At 37.4% G+C, this 27,729-nt stretch overlaps 1 protein-coding gene across 4 annotated transcripts in view; it reads left to right on the forward strand.

Annotated features, from left to right (window-relative positions):
* LOC150087322 (laminin subunit gamma-1-like) overlaps window positions 1–27,729 on the forward strand; it is a 327,255-nt gene that overhangs the window by 129,350 nt on the left and 170,176 nt on the right. For all 4 annotated transcript variants that reach the window (XM_090371124.1, XM_090371125.1, XM_090371126.1 and 1 more), the window contains 2 exons: window positions 15,564–15,686; window positions 16,253–16,555. In XM_090371124.1, coding sequence (XP_090227250.1) covers window positions 15,564–15,686; window positions 16,253–16,555 — 426 coding nt within the window. The remainder of the gene's footprint in view (window positions 1–15,563; window positions 15,687–16,252; window positions 16,556–27,729) is intronic.

A 27,729-nucleotide genomic window follows, 5' to 3' on the forward strand; every position in this document is an offset into this window, starting at 1 on the left:
TATATTTGGATCTTAGAAAAGCTTTTGATACTGTTGCACATGAAACACTGATGCACAAATTGGAGCAGTGTGGCATTGGAGGCAAATTGCTGCTATGGATAAAGGGATGGTTGAGTGGGAGAAGGCAGAGAGTGGTAAACAATGGACTGATCTTTGTGGACTAATGTTATTAGTGGAATCCCCAAGGATCCAGTTTTGGGTCCATTGTTGTTTTCTGTATTTATTAATGATATTGATAATGGTATATCAGGCTTAATGTTAAAGTTTTCAGACAATACAAAGGTTGGCAGGTTTCTTAATGACACTAATGACAGTACGCTGCTGCTGCAACAGGATCTACAAAAGTTGAGCAAATGGGCTGAGAGGTGGCAATTGAAGTTTAACATTGACAAATGTAAAGCACTGCATATGGGAAGCGGTAACTCCAAAGTAATGTATCAACTGTGTGGTACTACACTGACAGTAGTAGAGAATGTAAAGGACCCAGGAGTAATTGTGCAAGCAGATATGAAGTTTTCTGAACAGTGCAGATGCAAGGGTAGTTCATGGTGTCTTGTCAATGATATACAGGAATTTTTCTAACAGGGATAAGGAGGTGATTATCCCCTTGTATAAGGCAATGGTCAGGCCACACCTTGAGTATTGTATACAGGTCTGGTGTCCTCATTTTAGGAAGGATGTAGAGCTGCTAGAGAGAGTACAGAGAAGTCCAACAAGATTAGTGAATGGAACAAAGGGTTGCTCTTAAGAAGAAAGGCTTAAGTTTTGCAAATTACAGTGTCTGGAGACTAGGCACCAGCAAGATGATCTGATTGAGGTGTATAAAGCCTTGAATGGTTTGAGCATGCTCAATGCTGATGGGATTCTTCCTCTTGCTCAGAATAATCGCCCTAGAGGGCATAAATTTAAATTGTGGAAAAACAGTTGTAGGATAGATATGCAGAAATTTGCCTTTAGCCAGCGTGTGGTTGTAGAAGTTGATCACTTAAATAGATTTTAGGCAGAACTAGATAAACATTTAGAGCGAGTGGATGAGTGAAATTACAGTTTTTTTTTTTTTTTTTTTTTTTTGGCTGATGCTATATAAGCTTGTTTTCTGCATCATGTGCCTTACTAATGCTAATCTGTCCAACATCTCTACTATTTTGCCCAGTTTCTTCTTAAATTTCTTCGAACTACTCAATTTCACAACAACAGATGAAATTTTGTTCCAACAACAACCTACTGGCTTAAGGCAAATTTTCACATATCTATCATGCAACTATTCTTCCTCAATTTGAATTTATGCTCACTCATGTGTGTAGTTGTATGGGTACTCAAGATGTGGCCTAACCATTGCCTTATACAGAGTTGGATAGAAACAACTACCCATTTAAAAAGAAGTAACTACTATGTTAATTGGGAACTACATTTATTGTTATTACATTTTAATAATATATTAAAAACGTTTAGCATTAGCATGAACATTAGCAGAGGCATATGATGCAAGAAACCAAGCTTATGCAGCATCAGAAAAAAAAAAAAAAAAAAAAAAACCCTCCCAATGCACTCATCTATTCACTCCAAATGGTTAAAGGCAAATTTCTGCACATCTATTCTACAACTGTGTTTCCTCACTTTGAATCTATCCTCCCTCAGGTTCTTAATCTGAGCAAGAGGAAGAATCCCATCAGCATTGAGCTTGCTCAGCCCATTAAAGGCCTTATACACCTCAATCAGATTACCTCCCACGTGCCTAGTCTCCTGGTGCTGCAATTTGCAGAACTTAAACCTGTCTAATTAAGAGCACCCCTTTGATCCCTTCACCAATCTTACCCTTTTTTGTACTCGTTCTACCAGCTCTACATCCTTCCTAAAATGAGGCCTCCATACCTGTACACAGTGTTCAAGGTGTTGCCTGACAATTGCCTTGTACAATGGGATAATCACATCCTTGTCCCTGCTAGCAAAATCCCTATATATCATTGACAAGACTGCATGACCTGCTCTGGCAGCCCATCTGCACTGCTCAGTGAACTTCATATCTGACTGCACAATTACCACCAGGTCTTTTTCACTCTTCACTTCCCTGAGTGTAGTACCACACAGTGGAATGTTTCTCTTGGGTTACTGCTATCCATATGCAGCACTTTGCATTTCTCAATGTTAAACTTCAGTTGCCACTTCTCAGCCAATTTCACCATTATCTACATACATTTGCAGTAGCATACTGTATTTACTGTTATTAACAACCCCGCCAACCTTCCTATCATCTGCAAACTTAGACATTAATCCTGATATACCTTCATCAATATCATTGATAAATATCTGAAAACAACAATGGGCCCACACCTAACCTGGGGGGACTCAGCATTAGTCCATGAAGAGCAGTGTCCATTGATAAACACTCTCTGTCGTCTTCCAATCAACCATCCTTTTATCGATTGTAGCAACTTACCCTTAATGTCATACTTCTCCATTTGTATAGTCCTCTTCCATTCATTATAGCCAAAGTAGCTTATGCGCCATCAAACTCCGTATCAACAACCTCTTCCATGTGCCACAGTATCGAAGGCTTTCCTAAAATGTAAGTATATAATATCAAAATTATTCTTTGCATCCAGTTCCTTTGTGACCACATCATAGCATTAGCGTTAGCATTAGTAGAGGCATTTGATGCAAGAAAGCAAGCTTATGCAGCATCAGCGAAAAAAAAAATTATATAAATAAATAAATAAATAAAAAATAACCACTTCCACTTCACCCCTCTGTTTGTTCGAAATACCTGTCCAGCTGAGCCTTAAACTTATTTAGGCTATCAACTTCCACGACAAGGGATGGAAGTCTATTCCAGCAACCAACCACCCGCTGGCTAAAGGCAAATTTCCTCACATCTATCCTAGATCTGTCTTTCCTCAATTTGAATTTATGCCCTCTCAGGTGATTATTCTGAGCAAGAGGAAGAATCCCATCAACATTGAGAATGTTCAAACCATTCAAGGCTTTATACACCTCTATCACAGTGTCTGGAGACTAGGCACCGGCGATCACATCGCCGGTGCCTAGTCTCCAGACACTGTAATTTGCAAAACGTAAACCTTTCTTCATAAGAGCATCCCTTTGTTCCATTCACTAATCTTGTTGCCCTTCTCTGTACTCGTTCCAGCATCTCTACATCCTTCTTGAAATGAGGCCTCCAGACCTGTATACAGTACTCTAGGTGCATTCTGACCATTGCCTTATACAAGGGAATAATCACCTCCTTATCCCTGCTAGAAAAATTCCTATATATCATCGACAATACACCATGAGCTACTCTTGCAGCCCGTCTGCACTGCTCAGAAAACTTCATATCTACCTGCACAACCACCCTCAGTTCCCTTTCATTCTCTACCACTGTCAGTGTAGTACCACAGAGTTGATACGTTGCTCTGGGGTTCCTGTTTCCCATATGTAGTACTTCACATTTGTCAATGTTAAACTTCATTTGCATCCTCTCAGCCCATCTGCTCAACCTTTCCAGATCCTGTTGCAGTAGCATAGTGTCAGTAGTGTCCTTGACAACCCTGCCAACCTTCGTATCGTCTGCAAACTTGGACATTAAGCTTGATATACCATCATCAATATCATTTATAAATACAGAAAACAATAATGGACCCAATACGGAACCCTGAGGGACTCCACTAATAACATTAGTCCACGATGAGCAGTGTCCATTGATTTCCACTCTCTGTCTTCTCCCCCTCAACCACCCCTTTATCCCTAGCAGCAATTTGCCTCCAATGCCACACTGCTCCAATTTGCGCAGCAGTCTTCCATGTGCAACAGTATCAAAAGCCTTTCTAAGATCCAAGTACAGGCATACCTCGGTTAACGTTACCTCTGATAACGAAGCTTCGATATAACGAAGTCCGCAATTTCAAGTCCCATTTAACATAAAAAAATATTCCAGTTTAATCACCTGAAATCTAAACAAACTGAAGAAATTACGGAAACCTTTGGGGCTTCTCGTGGTTGGTTCGAGAAATTTAAAAAACTGGCCAGGATTCATAGTGTAAAATTAACAGGAGAAGTTTTCAGAAAAACTAAAGGAAATAATTGAACGTGAAAATTTTCCACCAAATTTGGTGTTCAATGTTGACGAAAGCGGTTTGTTCTGGAAACGGCTGCCAACAAAAAGCTTCATTTCTATTGAAGAAAAATCAGCTGCTGGGTTCAAAGCAGCCAAAGACCGTTTAACGTTACTCTTTGGATCAAATGCCTCTGGCGATTATAAATTCAGAAAATCAGAGGGCGTTAAAAGGTAACATAAAAATGAATTTACATGTAATATGGAAAGCAAATAGAAAAGTGTGGGTTACCAAGGAGTTATTTACTGATTGGTTTGTTAACCACTTTTGTCCTGAAGTAAAATGGTATTGTCAAAAAAACAACTTTGAAGAAAAAGCTCTTTTGTTGTTAGACAATGCTTCGGGACATCCTACTGATCTTAACACGTTGGAAACATGCATTCCTGTAAAAGTTGTGTTTCTTCCAGCAAACAACTTCCCTGATTATCTTCAGGATCAGGGAGTAATAGCATCATTTAAAGCTTATTATCTGCGTCGAACATTAAGAAATTTAACTGAACTAGAGGATAAAGAGGAAATGAAATTAAAACTTTTTGGAAAAACTACACCATTAAAAACGCAATTGAAAACATTGATAGTTCCTGGAAAGAAGTCACTAAGAAATGCTTAAATGGAGTTTGGCGCAAAATATGGCCAGAAGTTGTACTAGAAGAAGAAAATAACATCCAAGAAATTAGAAATGAAGTTATCCAGATGGCTCAATCAATAGGTTTCGAAAATGTCGATGAAGAGGATGTTAGAAATTTATTGAATGCAGAAGATGATGGTTTTTCAGTGGAAGATTTAGAAAACCTTGTTAGCAACGAAGACAAAGATAATGAAGACGAAGTTAAAGAAGTTCCTGCCGAGAAAGTGTTAACAACCAAAGATTTAAAAAGGTGCTTAAATGACATTGAAAACGTTTTAAATTTTTTTAGTGAAAATGATCCTGATTTAGGAAGAAGTTTTATTGTTAAGCGATCAGTGTTAAATGCAATAACTCCGTATAAGCAATTGTTAAATGAAAGAGAAAAAAAGCATAAGCAATTAACTTGAGACTCATATTTTAAAATGTGATTTCACTTTGTATATAAGTTGACTGTTTATTTAATAAAACTTTTCTTTGTTCGAAAAAAAAAGCTTTTCAATTTCTTTACGTAGGAACGTATCCCTATTCTGGCCATAGTATTTTTACCTCTGAAAACGAAGTTTCGCTTAACGAAGTAATTTCGTGGAACGCATCCTATTCGTTATTCGAGGTATGCCTGTATATAATATCAAAGTTATTCCCTGCATCCAGTTCTTTTGTGACTGCATCATAGTATCCAATCAAATTGGTCAGGCAAGACTTCCCCTTAACAAAACCATGCTGTGTCTGAGCTATAACTGAAGTCTTGTCTAGATGATCCTGCAGTGCTTCTTTAACCAGTGCCTCCATTAATTTTCCAGGAACAGAAGTTAAACTAACAGGTCTATAATTACTTGTGTCGCCCTTTGATCCTTCTTTGTGAATTGGGGTCACATTTGCACATCTCCAGTCAATGGGTACTTCCCCTGAGTCCAAGGAAGCTCTTATAATTATGGCTAAGAGTTTGCGTACTTCCTTTGCTGCTTCCTTTAATATAACTGGATAGATCCCATCCACCCCAGGTGCCTTTCTTGTATTTATCTTCAACAATTTCTCCTCCACTTTACTCTCAGTTATTACAAGATTCTCTAGCTTACTGCCAGAGTTGAATACACCTCTGGCATTCCCCTCGCTGAATAACTCCTCGTGTGTGAATGTCGATGCAAAATATTCATTCAGTTTGTTAGCTACCTGAGCAGGATCATCAACAGTTGACCCATCGATATCAATTGGGCCAATCTGATTCATCCCCTTCCTTCTAGAGTTTACATAAGTAAAAAACTCTTTGCTGTTTTTCTTTGCATCACTTGCCAAAGATTTCTCGTAATCTGCCTTCGCCTGCCTAACCTCCTTTGTAACTTTGTTACAGATCAACTTGTATCTATCATAGGCTTCTGTGTCACGTGTTAATTTGTATGTATCCCATGCAATTTTCTTCTGTGCCATATGTCTCATTAGTTCATCTGATATCCCCTTAGGCCTAAACCTTGAACAATATTTCTTAGTTGGTATGTAAAGCCTAGTAGCTTTCAAGATAAGTTCTTTGAATACTTCCCATTTTGAATTTGCTGTTGGTAACATCATCAGTTGGTCCCACTGTATAGAATTTAAATACTGTCTCAGTCCATCGTAGTCGCCTTTACGGAAGCAATAACCCTTCCCTTTACCCCTAATGGTAGTTACCTCTTTGAGTAAATCCCACTTCAGCACACTGTGATCACTGCCACCTAGTGGTTCATTTACCTGCAGATTCTTAATGCATGAAGAATCACTACTGATAATCAAATCAAGAGTATTACTCCCTCTAGTTGCCTCCTGAACATGCTGATGTAGAAAACAGTCATCCAATAAATCCACAAAAGCCTTGCTAGTGTGCGAGTGACCAGCCCCCAAATTCGAGTCAATATCTGGGAAATTAAAATCCCCCATTATAAGACTCTGATTTACTGGCTCACTCTGTTTCCCCGTACAGTTGCTTATTATACTCATCAGAGTCATTAGGCCTATAGCACACTCCTACTCTCAATTTTGATCTCCCAATGCTTATGTCACACCAAACTGACTCGACACTGCACTGTCCAGCAATGTCGACTGGCTTCACTTCCTTGGATTTTATGTATTTCTTAACTAATAGCATAACCCCTCCTCCCTTCCTGTCCTGTCTATCCTTTCTGTAGACATTGTACTCCCCAAATTCCAGTTCTGCATTCCTTATATCTGTGTGACACCACGTTTCTGAAATCCCCGCAATATCTACCTTTGATGTTTTGAGCAATACCTCAAATTCATCAAATTTATTTACTAAACTCCTAGCATTGGTGTACACGCAAGTATACATGCATCTGTTCTTTTTCTTAGCTACCCTAACACAACCTATGTGTTTAGTTTTACCCCAATGATTCCCAGCAGTCTCTGAAATATCCTGCATCTTATTTTCCAGGCTGCGGCTCATTCCAATAGAAGCAGTCCAAGAATCCCTTTCACCTCTGCGAGTGGCTACTGTTAATCTATTAGTCCTTGTATCCCCCCCAATCTAGCAGTTTTCCGACCCACCTAACACTGCCTCGAAAGCATCAGCAAACATTCTTGCACCCTTTCTATTTAAGTGTATCCCATCCCTGTAGAAACAAATGCAGTAGCATACTGTATTTGCTGTTATTAACAACCCTGCCAACCTTCGTATCATCTGCAAACTTAGACATTAATCCTGATATACCTTCATCAATGTCATTGATAAATATCGAAAACAACAATGGGCCCACACCTAACCCTGGGGGGACTCATCATTAGTCCATGAAGAGCATTGATAAACACTCTCTGTCTTCTCCCAATCAACCATCCTTTTATCGATTGTAGCAACTTACCCTTAATCTCATACATCTCCATTTGTATAGTCCTCTTCCATGCATTATAGCCAAAGTAGCTTATGCACCATCAAACCCCATATCAACAACCTCTTCCATGTGCCACAGTATCGAAAGCTTTCCTAAAATCTAAGTATATAATATCAAAATTATTCTTTGCATCCAGTTCCTTTGTGACCACATCATAATATCCAATAGCCAGACAAGACTGCCCCTTAACAAGACCAGGTGCCTTCCTTATGTTTAAATTCAACAATTTCTCCTCCACTTTGCTCTCAGTTATTACAAAATCACTTAGCTCCCTGTTAGAGTTTGATAAACATCTGGCCCTCTCCTCCTTGAATAACTCCACATGTGAATGTAGATGCAAAATACTCATTTAATTTTGCAGCTATCTGAGAATAATAATCTATAGTCAAATAGTAGTAGTAGTAGTAGTGGCATGTGATGCAAGAAAGCAAGTGTATGAGCTTGTGCAGCATAAGCCAAAAAAAAAAAAAAAAAAAAATCATTTGATATCAAGTGGACCAATCTGATTTATCCCCTTCCTTTAAGTGTTTATATAACTAAAGAATTCTTTGCTGTTTTCTTTTGCCAAAGATTTCTCGTAATTTGCCTTTGTCTGCCTAACCTCCTTTGTGACTTGATTACAGACCAGCTTATATCTGCCATAGGCTTCTGTGTCACCTGATAATTTATATGCATCCCATGCATTTTTCTTCTCTGCCACGAGCCGCATTAATTTGTCTGATATCCATTTAGGCCTAAACTTTGAACAGTATTTCTTAATTGGCATGAAAAGCCTGTTAGCTTCCAAGATTAATTCTCCTTGAATGCTCCCCATTTAGAATTTGCTGTTGGTAACATTATCAGTTGGTCCGACTGTACAGAATTTCAAAAATCTCCAAGACCACTGTAGTCACCTTTACGAAAGCAAAAACCCTTCCCTTTACTTCTGATGGTAGTTCAATTATTAAGTAAATCCCACATTAGCACAAGTTCCAGTCAATATCTGGAAAGTTGTAATCCCCCATTATAAGACATTCTGATTTACTGGCCTACTCTATATTTCTCTACATAATTGCCCATTATACTCATCAGATACATTAGACCTGTAACACACACATCTCATCTCATTTTCATTTTCCAGTACTTATGTCACACCACACTGACTGAACATTGGATTGTCCACAATGTCAATTGGATGCACTTCCTTAGATTTCATGTGTTTCTTAACTAACAGCACAATCCCTTTCCTATCCGTCTCCTTTCCTGTCCTGTCTATCCTTTCTGTACAAATTGTACTCCCCAAATTCCAATTCTGCACTGTTTATAGCCTTGTGGCACCATGTCTCTGATATCCCAACAATATCTGCTTTTGAAGTCTTTACCAGCACTTCAATTCATATAATTTATTTACTATACTCCTAGCATTGGTGTACATGCAAGTATACATACACTTATTCTTACTCTTAGTTACCCTAACACAACCCGTGTATTTACCTGTCCCATGATGACTCCCAGGAGCCCACGAAGTCCCCAGTACCTCGCTTTGCAGACTGCTGCTCATTCCAATAGAACCAATAGAAGCAGTGCAAGAATCACTTTCATCTCTGCCTGTGGCTACCATTAATCTATTAGTTTGTGAATCACCCAAGCTAGCAGTTTTCCAACACTCCTCAATAGCATCAGCAAATATTCTTGCACCCTTTCTATTTAAGTGTATCCCATCCCCGTAGAAACAATCTCTGCTGTTAACAAGCACAGACCACGCTGAGAAATATTCTACCACTCTGAGAAAAATTCTACCTCATGAACCTTGCACAATCTTTCCAGCACCGAATTGATTGACAAGGTTCTCATAATATACTTCCTTCTATCATGTGTGGGCAGAATTGCAGACACTTTCAAATTTAACCCTAACTTGCGACTTTTTTTCAACATTGACCTGTACTTGTTAATTAAGTCCACAGATCTCCTACTCTTAATGTCATTAGTGCTAACATTTACAAAAATATCACCCTTTGTGCCCTTAAAAGATATCTGCACAACATCATCAACTTTTGTCCCTTCAAACATACCCTGGTCTTATTCCACCTATTCTTTTTGCACAATATATTTCCCCTGTCCCTGATAGAGTCACTGACAATAACTAGATTCTGTGAGACCAGTGCATTCTGCCCGTTGCCACTGTGTTGCCTGATGATCAAGTTCAAGCTTTGACATTGATGCAGGAAGCTGAGAGCTTGATGGGTCCTCCACTTTAAGTCCTTCAAGGGCATCTACCCTCTCCTTCAAGCTCTCATAAAGGCCAATAGCAATGCTGAGTTGGTGCCTAACTTCTTCATACTGCTTACATCGAGCACACACAAAGACTTCTCCATTAGCAACATCATGTCCCATCCCAGAAAGGTCTGCAAACATTTCACAAGTTTCACATTTCTTTATGCTGTGATCTGTTGGAGAATCACCCCCTTCGGTTCTCCCCTGAGCCACAGCACTCCTGCTACTTTGTGCTCATTGCTCTTGGCTCTAGTGTGAAGCATCATTTCCATTTAGATATGATTTAATTAATTAAAAATGAAAATTAATAAGGTTAATAAATTTAATTGATTCATTTACTACACTATACTTGACTATACAATACTATACTAAGATAATGCAGTAATACGTACACATATCAAACATTCTTTAAATTTTTTATTCATTGCTTAAAAACTAAAATTTTAAAAATTGTAGGCCTTTTAAATAGTGTTATGTTGTCAGATTTCTTATTTGGCCAAAATTATTAGTATTATTATTAAAAATATACATTTTCCTATCCAACTCCTACAAATGCTATAGAAGCTATGCATTTTTCTGCTATTTTTTCATTTTTATTCCAATGTTAGTAGAATTACATTGCACCTGACAATATAGTGATTACCTTAAACTCAGAGGAAAAACTTCTGCCCTAATAAATTTGTTAGTTTTGTCCCTGATTAAATTGAAAGATGTGAAATGCCGAAAGATGTTAATTTCCAGATTCTCAATATCTAAGGAGCATAATGCATCCATCCATACAGTTGTTGAATTAAGTCTCGTGTGAATTTTCGTAACTGGGATAAGTTCATAAAATATTATATAATATTGGTGTAAACACACCATAGACAACTCTTAAACAAAAAACTACTCTGCTTCTTCCAGTTGCATTTAATTTTACTTAAATATTATCATGTACACCTTCCGGCATCTCTCATATTGTGGGATTATTTTCACAACTGGATTGTCATGTCTGCAATACCAGGGTACCTGCCCACCCACCGATGAGAGGTCGACAAGCCTTGCCCTTACCCTTTCTTCTAGTTACACCGTTTCTTTTCTTCTTCCACTCCTACTATAACTTTCCCTCTACTTTTTTTGCTTTTCTAAGTCTAACAGGGACAAGTGGATAGTAGAGTTATTATCCCACACATATACAAACAAGCCTTGAAACGGTGCTGTCTGGATGGTGGTGGTGCTCACAGAGAATAAGTAACAATAGTCTTCTCTTTTAGTGAAGCGTTACTTATTCGAGGTAGTGCAATACATGGCAACTCGTGAAGGAAGAGCACAATATGAGATACAGATAAAATGATGCACTTCACACTACTAATGTAGTTTTTTGTTTAAAAGTTGTCTATAGTGTGTTTACACCAATATTATATGGATTATTATACCCTTAAAGATATGATACCTTGTTGCATTTAATTTTACTTAAATATAAACCCCAGGGGCTTACATCTGGTGAGTATGGGCTTGGCACACCCAGGATCCTGAGCTGGGTATTGTTATTCTTCTTTTTCTTGGTGATTCTCTCTCTCTCTCCCTCTCTCTCGGGGTAATTCAGAATTTTTTTTTTGCTGGTGCAGCATAAGCCTCAGGCTTCCTTGTACCATGTGGTTAATAATAATAACAAAAATATTAACATGTACACCTTCTGGCATCTCTCATATTGTGGGAATATCTTCACAACTGGATTGTCATGTCTACAGTACCAGGGTACTTCCCACCCACCGATGAAAGGTTGACAAGGAAACGGTCACCAGGGAGAGCCTGATATTCACGGAGTTTCTGAGAATAGGTAACAACAGTCTTCTCTACTGGGAAAGCGTTGCCTATTCGAGGAATTTATGAGTTTTTGAGTGGTGTGAGTTGAAGGAGTTACTGTCCCTTTCATTCTTCTACACCGTTTCTTTTCTTCTTCCACTCCTACTATAACTTTCCCTCTACTTTTTGCTTATCTAAGTCTAATAGGGACAAGTGGATAGTAGAGTTATTATTCCACACATATACAAACAAGCCTTGAAACGGTGCCATCTGGGTGGTGATGCCCACTGAGAATAAGTAACAGTAGTCTTCTCTTTTAGTGAACATTACTTATTTGAGGTAGTGCAATACATGGCAACTTGTTGTGAAGGAAGAGCACAATATGAGATACAGATAAAATGATACACTTCACGCTAGTAACATAGTTTTTTGTTTAAGAGTTGTCTATGGTGTGTTTACACCAATATTATATGGATTATTATACTCTTAAAGATATGATGCCTTGTTGCATTTAATTTTACTTAAAAATTAGTGCAAATGCATCATTTTAGTATGCAGAAAACTACTAAAGTAGCTGAAGAATTGGCATCATTTAAGTATATCTCATACTGTGAATACCTTCACAGTATGAGATATACTGAGCTGGATATCATCATTCTTCTTTTTCTTGGTGATTCCTTTCTACTTATCGGAATGTCTTATAATCAATGGGTGCTGCTCTTCTTGGATTAATGTTATTAGTGGAGTCCCACAGGGTTCGGTGTTAGGTCCACTGTTGTTTTGTATATTTATCAATGATATTGATGAAGGTATATCAGGCTTAATGTCGAAGTTTGCAGATGATACAACGGTTGGCAGGGTTGTTAATGACAGTAATGGCAGTGTGCTACTGCAACAGAATCTAGATAATTTGGGCAGATGGGCTAAGAAGTGGCAACTGAAGTTTAACCTTGACAAATGCAAAGTACTACATATGGGTAGAAGTAACCCCAGAGAAACGTACCAACTCTGTGGTACTACACTTAAGGTGGTAGAAAATGAAAAAGACCTGGGAGTAATTGTGCAGGCAGATATGAAGTTTTCTGAGCAATGCAGACAGGCTGCCAGGGCAGTCATGGGGTTTTGCCAATGATATATAGGAATTTTGCTAGCAGGGAAAAGGAGGTGATTATCCCTCTGTATAAGGCAATGGTCAGGCCACGCCTTGAGTACTGCGTACAGGTCTGGAGGCCTCATTTTAGGAAGGATGTAGATTTACTTGAGCGTGTATAGAGAAGGGCAACAAGATTGGTGAGGGGAATGAAGGGATCCTCTTACCAAGAGAGGCTTAAGTTCTGCAAATTGCAGTGGCTGGAGACTAGGCACCTGCGCGGTGATCTGATTGAGGTATATAAGGCCTTGAATGGGTTGAGCACGCTGAATTCTGATGGGATCCTTCCACTTGTTCAGATTACGAACCTAAGGGGGCATAAATTCAAATTAAGAAAGGACAGATGTAGAATAGATGTGCAGAAATTTTCCTTTAGCCAGTGGGTGGTTAATTGCTGGAACAAACTTCCATCTGTTGTTGTGGAAGTTGATAGGTTGAATAAATTTAAGGAGGAACTGGACAGGCATTTGGAGGGAATGGTGTGATTTTTTTTTTTTTTTTTTTTGGCTGATGCTGCATAAGCTCATACATTTGCTTTCTTGCATCACATGCCACTACTACTACTACTACTACTACTGCTACTACTTCTGACACACTCTCTCTCTCTCTCTCTCTCTCTCTCTCTCTCTCTCTCTCTCTCTCTCTCTCTCTCTCTCTCTCTCAGGGTAACTCAGGGAAATTTTTTTTTTGTTTTGGCTGGTACAGCATAAACCTCAGGCTTCCTTGCACCATATGGCTAATAATAATAACACAGTTATGAAGTATAACTCCACAATATGAGAGATGCCTGATGGTGTGCAAATAAATCAAACTAAGAAGCATTTTAGGGCTAAAGCCTCAGGTTACTTATTCGAGGTAGTGCAATATCATGGCAGCTCATTGTGAAGGTATTCCCAATATGAGATATACTTAAATCATACCAATTCTTCAGCTGCTTTAGTAGTTTGCTTTGTACCAAAATGATGCATTTGCACTAACTTGCACATCGGTTAACTTCTACACAATCTGAGGCTTTAGCCCTAAAATGCTTCTTAGATGATAGCAGTGTGAAAGATACATGGAATATTTCTGGTACAATTTCTCTTTTGCTACCATATAGAGTAGTTCATTAGGACAGGCTGCTCTGCATATTGCACTAAAGTAAATAAATAAAATTTTAGAAAACGAGTCTTTGTAACAAATATTAATCTCATAGCACGATTAAACTCTAATTTTACCATTCTGTTATGAATGGTAGAATCAGCATGAATACACCACTAATTCTACTATTCTGTCATGAATGCAGGATAAATGCAGGAGTGGGGGGGGGGGGTGATCATCTGTGGAATCTATTATTGGAATTTTCATTCCATGTCACTTAAAAAATAAATCTTTTTGCATTCTGAGCTCCTCAAATGCACAAGCAGAGAGTGGAATTATAGCGTATATAGGTTTATGAAGAGTGACAGATTGAGGCTGATCCCTATATTTTAGCTATCCTATATGAGATTACAATAAATCCTCAGTGTTCTTGGAGGTTATGTTCCTGGAAGTCTTGCAAACATCAAAACTGCAAATATTAAGATCAAAAGCCTTATGGGAAACATTCGTATTTAATAAGAATTAACATGTAATATCTACAGTAACCATATTTATTAAATGAAAAATAAATATGAACACTACATGAATATGTTTTATATGAATAAAAATAAAAAAGTAAAATGCAAAAACACATTAAACTCACCAACAATGATGATCTTCAAAATAAGGAAGGTTGGGGTGTAGGAGGATGCATTAGAGAGAGAATGTGCAGACCTCTTGAAGATCTTTTTGGGTCAAGAGTCTGCAAAGGAAGAAGGTGCATTTGCAATGTTCTTAAAAAAATTGTGTTATGATGAAACTTGCAGGATTTCCAAGGGACTGTAAGAGCTTAAACACTCTTTTAAATTTTAGACTATACTCCATCAAAATACTCATTTCAAACATTTTGTTAGCCAGATCATTAGACATCCAAAATCTCTGCCAGTGCCAGAGGTGTTTTAATCACATCACTCACTGCTTTCACCTTGCTTTCTCTGAGATTGTTAAAATCCCCTTCCCCAACACCACATGCCAAACTAATAGTCCTCTATAGTTCTTCTGCTGATGAGATGCCTTTCAGATCTTTCAACACATCAATTAACTGCTTCCTCCAGCCATGTATTCCTATTCAATGATTTCACTTCATCTAGTATTCCTTTATATTTATATTTTATATTATTCCTTTATATTTTTTATACAGTTAGTGATGTACTTTATCCAGCAGTTTCTGACTGACACAGAGAAATCACTCCCTATCTGGTCAAGATCTCTCACAAATGTGCAACAGTTGTAACATGACTTAAATGCTGTGATGAGATAATGATTCACTAGTTGGATCAGGGTCTCATCTACACCTCTGTGGCATAATTACACACAAACAATAAGAGTATATGTCGGAAATGTAACAGGGGTTAGAGAAATACTACTCATGAATGTTAAATAGACATACTGTACAAAAATGTAACCCATGAATATTGATGCTGTTCATTGTATATGGTCAACAAATGTGTGAGAATTGCTATCATAGCAAATAAAATGGATATTTATGAACTTTCCACAACCAAGTTATGGCAAAAATATAATGAAATTTAAGAATACAGAAAATTAAAACAGTATAGAAAGTTAATATTTTCTGTGGTTAAGTTTAGAGTACAGCAAATATAAGCTTCTTTGTGTAAAAAATGTGCATTTCATTTCTTGTCTAGATGAGGAAGGATGGCAAGCAATTGATCATTCAGGAACAACCTTTCCAGTGGTTTATGATGCAGATCTGCAGCTTGTTGAAGTGGGAACTCAAGCCCATAATGTTGTCTATTTCTTAGCTCCAGGTAGGTATTTCTTTCATTACTTGTGTGGTATATTTTTTGGAATGTGTATTTCAATTAAAGTACATAATATAGCAAATTGCTCTACTACTTGCATTAATTTTCCAATAAATTAAATTTTGCAGATATATCCACAATTCTTTAAGTCATTTTTTGTTATTAACTGCAAATAGTACTGTCATATGCTCAAATTTGCCATTTATTTAAGTTATTCTCTTGTAACTGCTTGATGAAGAATCACTATTTTTTTTTTTTATTCTGCAGAACTGTCTTACCAAATGGTAAGAAAAGTTTATTTAAAAGTAATTGCTTAGTATCTTAATTTTTGAATATTTCATTTTTTTTATTTGAATTTATGTTGCTTTTCCTTATTGGCAAGCCATTATTGAATGTAATATGTTTTGAAAATGATATTTTGAAAATCTCGCTTTCAAGGGGCTTTATGCATTTGGAGAGGGCGTTATGTTAAACAAAGATTTATTTGTTTGTTTGGGATGTAAATACTTTCCCATTTTATTTATTATATTATATATCTCAGTTGCAGTACTCAATGCTGTTTTTTTCTACAGAGTGTTATCTTGGAGATCAGAGAGCTTCTTATAATCAGTATTTCAGCTTTACATTAAGAATTGGACCAGAGTCAGCCAGAGTAAGCATTGAAGATGTTGTATTGGAGGGAAGAGGTCTAAAAGTGAGTGTGCCAGTTACGTCTCAAAACAACCCCCTACCTTCTCATCGCATCCAGAACTACAAGTTTCGTCTTCATGAACATCCAAACTTTAGTTGGACTCCTAGATATAATGCTTTCGATTTCATGAAGATTCTATCTAACTTGACAGCCATAAAGATCAGAGCTGTGTACTCTACTGGAGGTAGGTAGGTGGATAAACGGATTAGTAGATTAACAAGATATGTTTGCATAAATTAATATTTATTCAAACAATAGAATTTTTTCATTAATAGAATTTCTAATAGGACTTTTCCAACGTAGATATTTATATTTTTATTTTGTTATCTTGCTCAGTTAGCCTTTTAATATTAAGAAGCAGAGATGCTGTTAAGGATGCTTTGAAGTGTTGCCCCAACTCAATTTCATCACAGATGGATTGTTTTTGGTATACATTTTAAGTTCTTTTTGGCAGTTTAGTCAAAATGACACATAGTTGTTTGCCGTGATGGAGCGGTCTAGGTTTGAATCCTGTTGGAAACTTGGAGGAACTTCTGAGATCTTCTTCAGTCAAGGCTGTAGTTAACCGATCCAAGATAGTTTCCCCATGAGTTATTTCAGATTTTTCATTCCACACAACATGTAAATCTGCCTGTGAACCTCCATAGACACAACACATTATAGTGGACCCCACTCTACAATATTAATCCATTCCAGAGACATCATCGTATCATGAAAATATCATAATGTGAACCCAATAACACATTGTTTCTTGGTAATTCATTCCAAGATCTTGGAAGTTGAAATTTTTGGTATATAAATAAGCCATATATCTCTCTAAAAGAGATTTTTGTAATGGAAATTGTACATATTGATTTAAAAATTGATTAAAACTAATAGACTGATTAAAGCACAACACAAAAATCACTTCAACTAAGGATACAAAAACAAAACACGCAGCCAACATGTTTACAAACACTGCTATTGGCTGAGAGAAAGGACCACGTGGTCTAATCTGAGACAATCATAACTTGGTGTATTTATTCTTTACTCGGCCTTGTAATTGCATAAAAGTATCGGTAAAGGTTTCCACGTGTTTCAACTCCGTTACCGTTCGTAAATTTCCCGCCATTGTGATACGATAGTTGTATGCCGTACTAGATAGCGTTAGTTGAACTTCGTTAGCAGTTAAATTGTACGTTCAAATAAATACATATAACGACTTAGATTACAAACGTAATATAATTAATTATATTTAACATAATTAATAACATAACATAATTAATTATAATTAATTAATAAATTAATAGAATCATGACTCAGACCAGAGCAGCAAAGCAAAAGGCTCAAGCTAATGGAAGCGCTGTGGCTCAGAGCAGAACTGAGGGGGGGCAGTTGTCCTCTGACTCTCAGCCTTATAAGATGCACTGTTTGCTTGATGTTTGCAGAGCAATCGGGTACGGGACATGATACTGCCAAGGGGGATGTCTTTGTGTGTGCGCGATGCAAGGAGTGTATCGATATCAGGCAACAACTCGGCGTTCTTGTGGGCCTATATGAGAGCTTGAAGGACAGGGTGGATGCCCTCGAAGAAACTAAATTGAGGGGCCCATCAAGCTCTCAGCTGCCCACATCAACGCCAGAGCTTGCACTTGGGCATCGCGTGACACAGAGACAACCCCCAAGGCAGAATGCGCTGGTCCCGAAGGAACTAGTAGTTGTTGGTGACTCTATTGTCAGGGAAACGGGGAACATGCTTTGTAAAAAAGATAGGTGGAACAGGACCAGGGTATGTCTGCCAGGGGCAAAGGTTGATGACGTTGTAGAGCGAATATCATCTTTTAAGGGCACAAAAGGTGATATAGTTGTACACGTTGGCACTAATGATATCAAGAGCAGGAGACCGGCAGAATTACTTAACAAGTACAGGTCACTGTTGAACAAAAGCCGAGAATTAGGGTTGAATTTGAAAGTGTCTGCAATTCTGCCCAGACACAATAGGAGGGAGTATATGATGAGAGCCTTGTCGATCAATTCGGCCCTGGAAAGATTGTGCAAGGCTCAAGGGGTAGAATTTTTTTCAGCCTGGACTGTACTTGTTAACAGGAGAGATTGCTTCTACAGGGATGGGATACACTTAAATAGAAAGGGTGCAAGAATATTTGCTGATGCTATCGAGGCAGTGTTAGGTGGGTCGGAAAACTGCTAGCTTGGGGGGAGACAAAGACCAATAGATTGACAGTAGCCACTGGCAGAGGTGAAAGAGATTCTTGCACTGCTTCTATTAGAATGAGCAGAAGCCTGAAAAACAAGATGCATGGTATTTCAGAGACTGCTGGGAGCCATTGCGGTACAAGTAAACACATGGGTTGTGTTAGGGTAGCTAAGAATAGAAACAGGTGCAGGTATACTTGCGTGTACACCAATGCTAGGAGTTTAGTAAATAAATTTGATGAATTTGAGGTATTGCTCAAAACATCAAAGGCAGATATTGTTGGGATATCAGAGACGTGGTGTCACACAGATATAAGGGATGCAGAACTGCAATTTGAGGAGTACAACGTCTACAGAAAGGATAGACAGGATAGGAAGGGGGGAGGGGTTATGCTATTAGTTAAGAAACACATAAAAACCAAGGAAGTGAAGCCAGTCGACATCGCTGGACAGTGCAGTGTTGAGTCAGTTTGGTGTGACATAAGCATTGGGAGATCAAAATTGAGAGTAGGAGTGTGCTATAGGCCTAATGACTCTGATGAGTATAATAAGGAACTGTACAGGGAAATAGAGTGGGCCAGTAAATCAGAGAGTCTTATAATGGGAGATTTTAATTTCCCAGATATAGACTAGAATTTGGGGGCTGGTTACTCGCACACTAGCAGGGCTTTTGTGGATTTATTGGATGATTGTTTTCTGCATCAGCATGTTCGGGAGGCAACTAGAGGGAGTAATGCTCTTGACTTGGTTATCAGCAGTGATTCTTCGTGCATTGGGAATCTGCAGATGAATGAGCCACTGGGTGGCAGTGATCACAGTGTGCTGAAGTGGGATTTGCTCGAGGAGGTAACTGCCATTAGGGGTAGAGGGAGGGGTTGTTGCTTCCGTAAAGGCGACTGCGATGGACTGAGACAGTATTTAGGTTCTGTACAGTGGGACCAACTGATGATGTTGCCAGCAGCGAATTCAAAGTGGGAAGCGTTCAAGGAACTTATCTTGGAAGCTACTAGGCTTTACATACCAACTAAGAAATATTGTTCAAGGTTTAGGCCAAAATGGATGTCAGATGAACTAATGAGGCATATGGCAGAGAAGAAAAATGCATGGGATACTTACAAATTGACACATGACACAGAAGCCTATGATAGATACAAGTTGATATGCAACCAAGTTACAAAGGAGGTTGGGCGGGCGAGGGCAGATTGCGAGAAATCCTTGGCAAGGGATGCAAAGAAAAACAGCAAGGAGTTCTTTACTTATGTAGGCTCTAGAAGGAGGGGGATGAATCAGATTGGTCCACTTGATATTGATGGGTCAACTGTTGATGATCCTGCTCAGGTAGCTGACAGGCTAAATGAATGTTTTGCATCGACATTCACACATGAGGAGTTATTCAGCAAGGGGAATGCCAGAGGTGTATTCGACTCTAGCAATAAGCTACAGAATCTTGAAATAACTGGGAGTAAAGTGGAGGAGAAACTGTTGAAGATGGACACAAGAGAGGCACCCGGGGTGGATGGGATCTATCCAGTTGTATTGAAGGAGGCGGCGGGGGAAGTGGGCAAACCCTTGGCCATGGTTATGAGAGCTTCCTTGGACTCAGGGGAGGTACCCATAGACTGGAAATGTGCAAATGTGACCCCAATTCACAAAGGAGGATCAAAGGCTGACACAAGTAATTATAGACCTGTGAGCTTAACTTCTGTTCCAGGAAAATTAATGGAGGCACTGGTTAAAGAAGCACTGCAGGATCATTTAGACAAGACTTCAGTTATAGCTCAGACACAGCATGGTTTTGTTAAGGGGAACTCTTGCCTGACCAACTTGATTGAATACTATGATGCGGTCACAAAAGAACTGGATGCAGGGAATAACTTTGATATTATATACTTGGATCTTAGAGGGGCTTTTGATACTGTTGCACATGGAAGACTGCTACACAAATTGGAGCAGTGTGACATTGGAGGCGTGTTGCTGCTATGGATGGAGGAGTGGTTGAGGGGGAGAGGACGGAGAGTGGTGGTCGATGGACACTGCTCATCGTGGACTAGTGTTATTGGTGGAGTCCCTCAGGGCTCAGTGTTGGGTCCGTTGTTGTTTTCTGTATTTATAAATGATATTGATGATGGTATATCAGGCTTAATGTCCAAGTTTGCAGATGATACAAGGGTTGGCAGGGTTGTCAAGGACACTACTGACACTGTGCTGCTGCAACAGGATCTGGAAAGGTTGAGCAGATGGGCTGAGAGGTGGCAGATGAAGTTTAACATTGACAAATGTAAAGTACTGCACATGGGAAACAGCAACCCCAGAGCAACGTATCAACTCTGTGGTACTACACTGACAGTGGTAGAGAATGAAAGGGACTTGGGGGTGGTTGTGCAGGCAGATATGAAGTTCTCTGAGCAGTGCAGACGGGCTGCAGGAGTAGCTCGTGGAGTGTTGTCAGTGATATACAGGAGTTTTTCCAGCAGGGATAAGGAGGTGATTATTCCATTGTATAAGGCAATGGTCAGGCCACGCCTGGAGTGCTGTATACAGGTCTGGAGGCCTCATTTCAAGAGGGATGTGGAGCTGCTGGAGCGAGTACAGAGAGGGGCAACAAGATTAGTGAATGGAACAAAGGGGTGCTCTTACGGAGAAAGGCTTGAGTTTTGCAAATTGCAGTGTCTGGAGACTGGGCACCAGCGAGGTGATCTGATAGAGGTGTATAAGGCCTTGAATGGTTTGAGCATGCTCAATGCTGATGGGATTCTTCCTCTAGCTCAGAAAAATCACCTGAGAGGGCATAGATTCAAATTGAGGAAGGACAGATGTAGGATGGACGTGCGGAAATTTGCCTTTAGCCAGCGGGTGGTTGGTTGGTGGAACAGACTGCCATCCCTTGTGGTGGAGGTTGATAGCCTAAATAAGTTTAAGGCTCAGCTGGACAGGTATTTTGAATGAACAGAGGGGTGAAGTGGAAGTGGGTTTTTTTTTTTTTTTTTTGGCTGATGCTGCATAAAGCTTGCTTTCTTGCATCAAATGCCTCTACTAATGCTAATGCTAATGCTAATGCCATTTTAAAGTGAAATAAGTAGGCACTAGTTAACACAATCACTGGGTTAGTAGAATCAGCCACTTTATAGAATCAAAATTCAAAAAATCAATTCAAATCATGCACTACATTTTCACTGTTATCATACATTTGGTTATAAGAATCAATTTTGAACGCCTTATTGTGATATTTTTCTAAAGCACATTTCCAGAGGTCACTACCATAAAACAATAAAAACAATTTGCAGTTTCCGGTTTATTGGGCTTTTCTGCTAGTGCAATCTGTTATAAACATTTAGTAAACTCAATCTTATTGCATTTGTGATAATTCTGCGGAATTCTGTAGGTTTTTACATTATTATAGTGAAATATATTTCCTCTTTCATTCTTTCATGAAACCTTCAATCATATAAAAAAAACATAAATAAATTTTCAGAATTTTCACTTTATTCCTATTTTTAAGCTTCCTAAACTTGTTACTCCATATCACACTTGTGCATATCGTGTTAGTTGCAATTTGTTGGTGCTGTGTTCTTTGTTACTGATTGCTTATCTTTTTTACTGTTTTAAATTTTGCAAGCAAACAAAAAAAAAATTTTAGTGAACAGAAATACCAATTTATGTATATATTACAGTATTAATTAAGCTATATATATGTAAGGGTAAATTTATTTTTATTTTGTTAACCTGTGGAAAATATTCTTCTGATTTTCACTTATCATTTAATTTTGTTAATTGGTAAGGTAATAAAGTGTAAATTTGTGCTTTATATCTTCACTTTTATCTTCACTCTGGATAGTATTCTTCCTATTTTCACTTATTAGACCCGCCTTTTAATAGATTTAGAATTCAATTTGCAAATGTAATCACAATGACTGGTGCTTACTGCGTATCATATAGTGAATGGTATTTTATTTTATTTTGGAGAGTCCATCGTAAAGTGATTTAATCATACAGTGAACTAATTGTAAAGCGATGGTCCACTGTATATAGATATGAGCAACAAACTCTTTTATGGTTGATTGATTGGTACAATTAAAATAATAATCTGAAATTGAATTTTTTTACAGCAAGTTAAATGTCAGTGACTTCATTAAACTAGTGCATTTCATAACACAAAACCTAGATTTTGTAAATTACTAAATTGCATATGAACACAATGAGAAATTATACAATAAAAATTGTAATAAAAAGATATAAATGCACAAGAATGATTGATTTAGTTTGCAGTGAAGATCTCCATTATAAATAATTTATCCTAGTTTGCCTTTTCCCTGTCTTTGTTTCTCTCGTAACTTGGAATTCTTCATCTTGGCACCGGATCCCCAGTCTTTTAGAGGAATGCATGATTCTTGACAGTGAAACCATATAACACTGCAAAAGTCTTAATATATTTTATATATGTTGTCTGTACAATGGTTCATTTCTGTTGATGCAGAGAAAACTAGAGCATACCCTATGAAAAACCTCACGACAGCTTGGGACCAACTTATTTAGAGCTGCCTATAATTATTCCAGAAATTTTTCTGTAAGAAAACTATGAGAACAAAGCATGAGATTGCCATCAGCAGGCAGATGTTGCATAATGCCATTGTAGTGGGCTCTATCTCACTCATTTTAACTTAGTTATGTACAGAAATTTTAAAGCTACAAGATCAACCACAAACTAATTTAATCTTCCAGCTGGAAGCCTTCTTGGTGCTGAAAATTGGACACAAATGATTGCATGACATCTTTTAGACCCGGTTATTTATTTATTTATTACCTTTTTATTATATGCTTTTAGCATTTTGTTGTTAGATTGGAAGTTGTCTTTTATTAATTATGATTATAATTAATAAAGTTTATTCCATTTTTAGTTTGCTGCATTTTTTTTTTCCTGCTCATTCTTCTGTCATACCTTCACTTATCACTTTCTGGGTTTTTCATCTTGGCGATACTGGCAGAATATTATTTACATGCTTAAAAATTGCAGAAAAATACATATGATGGATATAACGGACCCATTATTGGGGACTTATTATATAGGCAGGTTCTTCCTCTTATTTGTTCATTCATTCCACCCATCAGGGAACATCCACTTATATATATCTTATTTTGTAATTGAGAGCAGTGGGGTAGCCATCTATTAGACTCTGACTTATAGACTTTAATAAAGTAAAATATTAAATAATGAGCAGTAAATTGAAATGAAAATCAAACATCATTTAGAGAAAGGTCTATGGGAGTATATTATCTCACACCATTTCGAGGCTTATTGGCCTATCATCGGTGGGCGGGTAGGTACCCTGGTGTTGCAATCATGACAACCCAGTTATGAAGTAAGCCTTGAAATGTGCTGTCTGGGTGGTGGTGGTATCTGCTAAGAATGAGTAACAATAGTCTTCTCCATTGGTGAAGCATTACTTATTCGATGTAGTGCAATATCATGGTAACTCGTGAAGGTAGTCACAATATAAGATACAATTAAATCGATGCCACTCATACTACTGTTGTAGTTCACTACTAAGAACAAAGTATTGTGAAATATCACTGAGAGTTCTGTAGTGAATTTCCAATTTGTTAGTGTATTATGCCTTGTGCATTTATTTTTTCTTGGTATTATTACTATGTACACCATTTGGCATCTCTCATATTGTGGAGTTATACTTCATAACGGGGTAGGTATTGATTGCAACACCAGGGTACCTACCTGCCCACCGATGATACGCCAATAAGTCTTGAAATGGTGCCATCTGGACAGTGGTATCCGCCAAGAATAAGTAACAGTAGTCTTCTCCATTGGTAGAGCATTACTTATTTGAGGTAATGCAATATCATGGCAACTTGTTGTGAAGGTAGGTAGTCACAATATGAGATGAAATTAAATCAATGCCACTCATACTACCGTTGTAGTTCACTACTACGAACAAAGTATTGTGAAATATCACTGTTAGTTCTGTAGTGAATTTCCAGTTTGTACTGTATTATGCCATGTGCATTTATTTTTTCTTAATATCCTAAGATTATGTATAATTGTGAGATTATGTATAACTGCCAGTGGTGAACAAGCATATTTTCCTGCACTTTGAAGTTGTACTGTGTTAATTTTTACTGAATAGTGCACATAAATTACTAATAGGAAAAATAAATGCTATACTGCAGGGCCAAGCCTATTCCATCCTGCTGTATGTATTCCTCTTCTCTCTCTCTCTTTCTCTCTCTCTCTCTTTCTCTCTCTCTCTCTCTCTCTCTCTCTCTCTCTCTCTCTGCGCGCGCGTGTGTGTGTGTGTGTGTGTGTGTGTGTGTGTGTGTGTGTGTGTGTGTGTGTGTGTTCTATCGTACTGTACATATTTATCCTATGTCCTTGTGTATATATATGAGGTGTGGCAATACAGTTCCCGGACTGGTGCTGATGCAATAAAAAGAACATAAATTGAAGAAACTCAAAAATGGTTTTATTTGTATTCAAAGTAATCACCACCCAATTGAATGCACTTATTACATCATTCTAAAAGTTTCTGAAAAGAGTCAGCAAAGGCATCCAAACAGATGATGTTCAGTTTTTCTTTATGTTCTCAACAGCCTGAAACTTCCTTCCTTTGAGAGCAGTTTTCACCTTGGGAAAGAGGAAGCCTGCTGGTGCTAGATTAGCATTAGCATTAGTAGAGGCATATGATGCAAGAAAGCGAGCTTATTCAGCATCAGCCAAAAAAAAGATTGGGAGGGTAGGGTGGATAGTTGATCTGTATGATGCCATGTTGCATCAGAAATGTCTTCACAACAAGGATAGAAGGGGCAAGGGCGTTGTCATGCAAAAAAACCAACTGCCTTTCTCTCAAAATTGTGGCTTCACCTGTGAAATGTGCTTCAATAGTTTTTGAAGCACTTGTACATAGAATTCAACACTGACTCTCTTCCATCCAAGTACAAATTCCTTGTAATTCACACCCTGTTTGTTGAAAAATGTGATCGGCATTGTCTTGATCCTGGACTGCTGTAAATGAAACTTTTTTGTTTCTTGGTGGTGATTTTGAAGTCCACTGCATGCTCTGATACTTCGTCCCTGGGTCATACTGAAGCACCCAACACTCATCTCCAGTGACAATATAATCGAGGAAATTATTGCCTTGAGAAGTCTAGATGAACTTTTCACGTGATGACACCTTTGTTGCTCCTGCAGAACAAATTTTGCGTAAACCTTTCTTTTCTTTAAATCTTCAAAACTTATCAAACATGACTGCACCAGTCTATGAACTTTATTTTTTATTTAAAAAAATAAAAAAAAATATATATATATATAATTATACATATATTTGAATAGCGTTTAAAATAGTTGGAAACGGAATCTTTCATAATAAAATAAAATAAAATAAAATAAAATAGTACAGCATACATCAGAGGCAGCAAAAAGCATATTCCTCTACATGATGCTTGAAATATAACCATATAAATAAGAATAAGAGTTAAAATAAAATAATGCCAGCAGTATGGTAAGACAAAAGCGAAAATAATCAAAATTAAACCTAAATCAAACCGTGAGGGGGGAAGAGAAGGGTAACAAGAGTAAAAATATTGCAGTAGAAACTCTCTAAAATAATTTAGAAAATCTAAATGAAAGAATAATAATTCATTGAATTTTGAAAGCCAGTTAAATAGAAATTTAGCGGTATCCCCTCTGATGGGTACCAGGTCCAAATTTATGTGAAATATCACATAAATTGTATCAGGACCACCTTACTCTTAGTTTAGAGAGATAAATAGCTTAGTTATATAGTGAAAATTTCAACTTCTGAGGTCTTGGAATGAATTACCAAAAACACAATGTGTTATTGGGTTTACATTACGATATTTTCATGATATCTCCATTTATTCGTACTGGATGCAAAATATGTCTCCATAGTTTTTTTAAGTTTGCACCGGCCAGCAAAAACTTTTGTAAAGTCGAGTATTTCGTAAGCTGGGGAGCGACTGTATTTACTATGTAGACATAAACTTAAACCAAATTTTTTTTTTTATATTTACAATTAATGACTAATGGATGTGTAATAATTGTACAAAAAAAAAAAGCAAAAAGCAAAATCTGTATAGAATTCTCTATGTGGTGCAAAGAAGGCTTTATACAATGGATTTACAAATTTTTAGTTGGCCCATATATCAAGCATTTGATGCAGGATTGGAACCCACTTTTAAGATGAATGTGGATCTGTGGAAAAGATGCAGAAAGATTATGCAAGTTGGACTAAGTGTAGAAGTTGACTTTGAAAGGCTTCTTTAGTAAATTAAATTTACAAAGACACTCCATTTAATTATATATTGAATGGGGATATCTTTTTTTTTTTTTTGTAGATGGCACAAGCATAAAACATATGCACTGAAATTAAAGAAAGAAAGTTGTACACTGGAATTAAGAAAATTCTATTTTAGTTAAAGTGTTACTAACCTTGGAATGAACTGCCATCTAACATTGTAGAACTGGAAAGCTTATGTAAATTTAATTGAGCAGTGGTGGTGGTATTCCCAGTAGTAACACATATATATTAGTGCAGAGCCTGGCCCACCTATTTTTGTTTATTTCTGAAAAAGGTTTTATTTTTTAAAGTTCTGTTTTTGTTATATTAAATAAGTATTTCCTAATTAATTGGAATTCTTATTATATGTAATTATATTTTTAAAAAAATTAAATTTAAAAACGTTTTATTTTTTTACACTGTTATTTTCATAAAAATCAAAATTTATATCGATATCATTGAAAAAACATCAATGTAAACAAAATATTAATATGAACCTATTAGTCACTTTCATTTTCAAGTTCATAAAAGACCATTAAAAGTACAAAAATACAAACTAACACATGCACACATATATTGCTATGTTTTGCCAATTTCATTTAATAACTGCATAAATAGTACACATCACTTTCAAAACTGTTCAAGTAAAACATTGTGCATATTTAAACTGGACAGAGCTGGAAAAGCTGCTAATTTCGACCTGGCAGTTACCGTGCAACAGATTTTTCAGATGAGCTTATAAAGCTCCACGCACCTACCACTGTTGGGTTAAGGATAAGTTAGACATACACCTGGATGGAATCAAGTGACTGTGTTCTTTTTTTTTTTAGGCTGATGCTGATTAAGTCTGAATTCCGTG

The sequence above is a fragment of the Mastigoproctus giganteus genome, chromosome 4, assembly GCF_048544385.1.
Source record: "Mastigoproctus giganteus isolate SK-2022 chromosome 4, ASM4854438v1, whole genome shotgun sequence".
In the NCBI taxonomy this organism is placed as follows: Eukaryota; Metazoa; Arthropoda; class Arachnida; order Uropygi; family Thelyphonidae; genus Mastigoproctus; species Mastigoproctus giganteus.